The following is a 6694-nucleotide window of genomic DNA, read 5'->3' on the forward strand; positions in this document are numbered from 1 at the left end:
AGTGACAGACTTTATTTTCTTGGGCTCCAAAATCACTACAGATAGTGACTGCACCATGAAATTAAAAGCCGCTTGCTTCTTGGAAGAAAACCTGTGATAAACCTAGGCAGTGTATTAAAAAACACAGACATCAGTTTTCCAACAAATGTCTGTATAGTTAAAGCTATGGTTTTTCCAGTAGTCATGTACAGATATGAGGGTTCAACCATAAAGAAAGCTGAGACAGAAGAACTTATGCTTTTGAACTGTGGCGTTGGAGAGGACTCTTGGAGAGTCCCTTTGGACCCAGGTCTCCTGGATACAAAAGGCAAGCCTAGTGTTTCTCAAACTATTTTTCTCTCTCCTAAGCATCCATATGTCAATACTTCTTAGGAAGATAGTAAAAGGAGGGCTCTTGCAAAAAAACAATAAAAACTAAAATACAAAATGTAAACTCATTTTTTAAAATTACTGCAGTCAACATACTTGAAATTACTTTCCCAAATTGCTATAAAGAGTACAAACGTTTCCCTACAACTCTTGTTCTTACTGGGTCCTGGACTGACAATAAAGAATTTGCCAGCCAGCACCAATCCAAGGATTATTAATACACTTTAAATAACAGTGGACTGTGCTTTGTTCTGCTTACTTTCTGCTTACCCATATTACTCCAGGACTTTCCCCACTACTTGATGTCCTCAATTAAATAAACTGTTTTGTCTACAGAGAGGAAATTAGAGCCCTGGTAGCACTGACTCTGATCCCCATCTCCCACCTAATTTATATTTCGACAGTTTTTTCTCCAAGTTTCTGGACAAAGCCTCCATCAAGATCCTCAGAAATATACCTTTTGTTAGGAACTGGACCTTCCACTTATGCCACCTTAATGAGATACCTGGCTCCATGAGTCACTTCTGGAGAACAATGCCAGGAACTTATCTCAAAGGGGCAAGTAATAACAATCCTAGGGGATTCTATTAGAACTTTTCTTTTCCTCCCAACACGCATTAAAAAAAAATGCTCATGTCACAGAATGTATGTAACTATGTTCTTAAATGGAGGAGAGCATTTCTTGCTAATATTGTCAGGTAGTCAGCGGACAACTGTTTGTAAAAGTAAGTGGAAAACATCTGCTTTATAAAATTCTCTTTGGAATTCAGCAACAGCAATTTTGGCTCTAAAAGGTGAGCGCAGTAATCACAGATTTTATTTAAATAATTTAAATTTGTGTTTGTTCAATGAGAAATTAAAAATAAAAGAAACTCAACAACTGTTTCATGACTCCTGTGAAAATAGTGGCCTTAGCAAGATTTGCACTGCAGGGACTAGAGACACAGACATGGAAAAGAAATTTGTGGACATGGCAGAGGGAAGGAGAGGGTGGGATGAATTGAGAGAGTAGCATTGAAACATATACACTACCTTAAGTAAAATAGAGAGCTAGTGGGAAGTTGTTGTATAATAGAGGGAGCTCAGATTTGTGCTCTGTGATGACCTAGAGGGTTGGGATGGGATAGGTGGTGGGAGGAAGGTTAAGAGGGAGGGGTCATATGTATATGTATGGCTTATTCATTGGGTTGTATGCAAGAAATTAACACAACATTGTAAAGAAACTATCCTCTAATTAAAAAAAAATATTAAAGGGGGAAAAAGAGAAATGTACTGCAGAATGGTCATTCTGTGTACCCAAAGCAGACTTCCCAGGAGACCCCAGAGAAGTGTGGATGGTCTGTGGCAGCCAAAGCTACTGCTAAGCTTGTGCAGCTATGAAAAGGAAACCAGGAAGAAATCATCTGATATTCAGGTTGCATGAGGCTCTAAGCCCTATGACCCTTAATCATCAACAAACGTGACCCAATCATTGAGGAAAGGATTGGGGAAGAGTTGTAATTCCTGAATCAGAACCTGAAGCATGAATGCCACAAAGATGCATCCACAGAGATGCCACAGAGTTCTATTCTAGAAAGTTCCCTAGGTAGTCAGTGAAGAGGAAGGGAAAGGCAAGAATCAATTGTCATATTATTCATATGATTATGAATGACATGGTCCAGAACTAAGAAGCCATCAGATCCTATACTTCCTGACTTCTTTTGGATTTGTGAAAAATCTGATGGGTTGAAGGAAAACTTACATTATACTTTACTTCTCATAAAATTTTTAAACAATTGAAAATCTATCCAAATTTCATTTTTACTTAATGAAAGATAGTTACTTAGCTCTGATGTATGACCAAATACCTTTAAAGACTTTGCAGTTGTCATTTCATTTAATCTCACAGCAAAGATGTTATATGGGGACAATTTTCCCATTTTATGAATTAAAAAAAAAAAACAAAAACAAAAACTGGGAGTCAGAGAGATTTAAGTGTCATATGCAAGTGAAAACAACTGGCCACTGGAAGGATCTGAAATTTCCATCTCAGTCTCCATGACTGCTGTCAGCACAGACTGAAGTTCACTGTGTGCGGAGTGAATGCAGGACTGGCCCCACTTAAATCTGCTTGAGTCAAAAGGCAAAGAGCACACATGCTGCTCTGTGCTCGGCTCAGTCAAGTGAGGGAATGTTCAGAAGCCGAGAGTAGGACTGTGAGGGCTCTGGAAAGTATGCCACAGGTGGAATGGGCAACTGATTTATGAATGTTAGTTTTGAAAAAGGGAAGGTAGTGGAGGCGTGCTGGCTGCATTGAAGTATCATTGTTATGATACTGAAAGGAGATGGTTTGTGCAATTAAACTCATAGAGACCAATTCATAAAACTAAAAACATATTTTTCATGATAGAATTAACACTCCTGGCAGTAACCTTGCCTGTCACTAGAGAGTAATTTAAGTGCACTTAAGGAAGATCAATTTAAAACATATAACACATTCTGTAATGAGCTGTACGTTCTCAGCTGTTGGTTCATAATACCTCACACTGATTTTGTCAAAGCCCCACCACTGGAAACACTAAATGCTCATATTCTAATGTAAGGAATTTTTAATAAATTAAGAATTGTGAAAATATTTGGTACTTATATTTATCATTTATGGTAAATGTTTCAAATCTTAGGAACTGAAATAATGTTAGCAGAAAATTGTCTTTCTATGGAAATTAAAAGCAATAACACTGAGTAGAAAAATGCTGGTTGGGTTAACATGACTCTTAGAAGCACAAAAGTAGCAAAGAGGTGTATAGGGAGATACATTTCAAAAAGTAATTAAGAATAGAATATGAATCTCTATAAATATTATATGAAAGAGTTGGGATGTATATTCCACCTGGCATATACATTATATAAATCATGCAAAAAGTCACATAAAAAATTTTCTCCAGCACATATTATTCCCCAACACTAGTTATTTGTGATATAAGAATACACACCATTTTGAGGAGTTTATGTATTAACTGGGAGGAATAAAATGTAAGCAAGCAAAAAACAAAACAAAATTGCATAACCCAGTACAAAGAGTGGCAATCTAAACATCTTCAAAGCATGATGTCAACACAAAGGAAATTTATCTGATTACACATTAGATGTCAGAGTAGATATTGTAGAGAAATGAACTTGAAGAATAAGTAGAAGCCATCTGGTGTAATATTAGTGGGAGGTACATCATGACAAATGTTGGGCTGGAAGAAGCACAAGCTGGAATCAAGATTGCCGGGAGAAATATCAATAACCTCAGATATGCAGATGACACCACCCTTATGGCAGAAAGTGAAGAGGAACTAAAACGCCTCTTGATGAAGGTAGTGGAGGAGTGAAAGAAGAGAGTAAAAAAGTTGGCTTAAAGCTCAACATTCAGAAAACTAAGATCATGGCATCTGGTCCCATCACCTCATGGGAAATAGATGGGAAAACAGTGGAAACAGTGACAGACTTTATTTTGGGGGGCTCCAAAATCACTGCAGATGTTGACTGCAGCCATGAACTTAAAAGTCACTTACTCCTTGGAAGGAAAGTTATGACCAACCTAGATAGCATATTAAAAAGCAGAGACATTACTTTGCCAACAAAGGTCTGTCTAGTCAAGGCTATGGTTTTTCCAGTAGTCATGTATGGATGTGAGAGTTGGACTGTGAAGAAAGCTGAGCACCAAAGAATTGATGCTTTTGAACTGTGGTGTTGGAGAAGACTCTTGAGAGTCCCTTGGACTGCAAGGAGATCCCACCAGTCTATCCTAAAGGAGATCAGTTCTGGGTGTTTATTGGAAGGACTGATGCTGATGCTGAAACTCCAATACTTTGGCCATCTCATGCAAAGAGTTGACTCATTGGAAAAGACCCTGATGCTGGGAGGGATTGGGGGCAGGAGGAGAAGGGGATGACAAAGGATGAGATGGCTGGATGGCATCACCGACTCGATGGACATGAGTTTGGGTAAACTCCAGGAGTTGGTGGTGGACAGGGAGGCCTGGCGTGCTGCGATTCATGGGGTCGCAAAAAGTCAGACACGACTGAGAGGCTGAACTGAACTGGGAAACATCCAAGCGGGAGAGCAAGAATTAAAGGCCAAATAAGATAGATGGACTAAGGAGACACCAAATACTTCAGGAAGGTTAGATTAGTGCAAGTGCTGGATAGAAACATCCTGAGACAGAAGCAGAGTCATATGCAGGGGATACATAAGAAAGTGTACACTGTGCTGTGCTAAGGCAGTTACATTTCATCTTGGAGGCTAAAGAAATCATGAAAGACTTGAAAGGACCACTTTGGCATCAACTTTTTACTTCGGCAAGAGATCACTTTGGCAGATGTACTGTGAATTATAATGGCAGAAGAATGAAGACAGAGAGGCAAACAGATGAATAAAATAAAATAAAGAAATGAACAGGGCCTCACCTACAGTAGGGACACTAGCAGTGGAAATATAGGAATGGATAAATAAATTGGATGGCTAGATTGTAGATAGTATCAATAGGATTTTATTAGATGTGGTACAATGAGAGGAAGAAGGCTAGGATGATTTCCATGTTTCAGACATGAGAGATTGGGTGGATTGTGGTGTTATTCCATAAACATAGGACAATGGTCTAATGAAAGGATGAGTTTGGCCTGAAGGAGGCTGAGTTTGAGGTATCTGTGGGATTTCTAACTGGAGACTTCCAAGATAACTAGAACTATAGACCTGGATCTTGAGAGACAGATCTTTCTACATATAAAGTTTGGAAAGGGGTTTTAGAAAAACATTGGGTAAATAAAAGAATATAACTGAGTTCCCAGAGACTGAGGTTAAATCATTCTTCTTTTGTGTAAAGTGACAAAGGAATCCGGTATGGCACCATAATTACAGCTAGGCAGAGGGGGAAATTCTTATGAATACATGAAATGAATAACAAAAGAAAACCAAGAATGTGTAGAATGAAAATATTTTTTTAAATGAATTTTAAAATTTCTCTCAACAGGAGCAATTCCCAGAGGAGATGGAGTTTGGAAACCACACCAGTGTGACAGAGTTCATCCTTTTGGGGTTAACAGAGGATCCTACACTTTGTGTCATCTTTTTTGTGGTCTTCCTAGGAATCTATGCTGTCACCTTAGTAGGCAATATCAGCATAATCATTCTAATAAGAACCTGTTCCCACCTTCACACCCCCATGTACCTCTTCCTCAGTCATTTGGCTTTTGTGGACAGTGGGTGTGCCACATCTGTCACACCTATGATGCTTATAGGATTCCTGAGACAAGGACTGACCATCACTGCTGCTGGCTGTGAAGCTCAGCTCTGTTCTGTGGTCATGTTTGGGACAGCTGAGTGCTTCCTGCTGGCTGCCATGGCCTACGACCGCTATGTGGCCATCTGCTTGCCCCTACTCTACTCCACCCACATGTCCCCCAGAGTCTGTGTTCTCTTGATTGGGGTATCCTACCTGGGTGGGTGTGTCAATGCTTGCACATTTGGTAGTTGCTTACTGACTCTGTCTTTCTGTGGACCAAATCAGATAGATCACTTTTTCTGTGATTTCTCCCCTCTGTTGAAACTTTCCTGCTCAGATGTCTCCACTATTGAAATTATCCCTTCCATTTCTTCTGGATCTATCCTTGCGGTCACAGTATTTGTCATTGTTCTCTCTTATGTCTACATCCTCAACACCATCCTGAAGATGCGCTCCACTGAAGGGAGACACAAGGCCTTCTCCACCTGCACCTCTCACCTCACCACAGTCACTCTCTACTATGGAACGATTACCTTCATTTATGTGATGCCCAAATCCAGCTACTCGGTTAAGCAGAACAGAGTGGTATCTGTTTTCTACACAGTGTTGATCCCCATGTTGAACCCCCTCATCTACAGTCTGAGGAACAGAGATGTAAAGGAGGCCCTGAGAAAGGTAAGTGTCAGAATATATTCTTAGGATTTGTTCTTAACATTTCTGATGACCTATAAATTTTTGTTTACCAGTAGCACACTTAGAACCTATCAAATACTGATTTACTGTTTGCTTAAAATGAAATCATAGGGCTTCTTATTCTCCCTTATATGCACTTATAAACCAGTTGGTAGACATCTTGGAATTAGTAATACTGATAGCAATTATTTTCACTATTATGTATTAACACCTGTGGATGCCTAGGACTTTAATTTATTTAGCAAACAATTATTTCTACCTATAATATGTCAGGTCCAATTCTAGCACAATGGTATATTAGCTGGCTTACTTCTCATAAAAATCCTATAATGATAGCTCTATTATTTCTGTTTGACAAATAAATTAACTGGTGCACAGAGACAT

General features: G+C 39.2%; 1 protein-coding gene across 1 annotated transcript; it reads left to right on the forward strand.

The window, feature by feature from the left end:
• The first annotated feature begins 5383 nt into the window (after window positions 1-5383).
• On the forward strand, window positions 5384-6316 carry LOC110151276 (olfactory receptor 5P1-like). The gene has a single exon (XM_020914606.2). It carries the CDS (start codon window positions 5384-5386, stop codon window positions 6314-6316), a length of 933 nt encoding a protein of 310 aa, XP_020770265.2.
• Window positions 6317-6694: the final 378 nt, after the last annotated feature.

The sequence above is a fragment of the Odocoileus virginianus genome, chromosome 10, assembly GCF_023699985.2.
Source record: "Odocoileus virginianus isolate 20LAN1187 ecotype Illinois chromosome 10, Ovbor_1.2, whole genome shotgun sequence".
Classification (NCBI taxonomy): Eukaryota; Metazoa; Chordata; class Mammalia; order Artiodactyla; family Cervidae; genus Odocoileus; species Odocoileus virginianus.

Excerpts from the sequence above, each read along its gene's own strand:
- LOC110151276 (XM_020914606.2), top strand. The coding sequence starts at position 5,384 with ATGGAGTTTGGAAACCACACCAGTGTGACAGAGTTCATCCTTTTGGGG.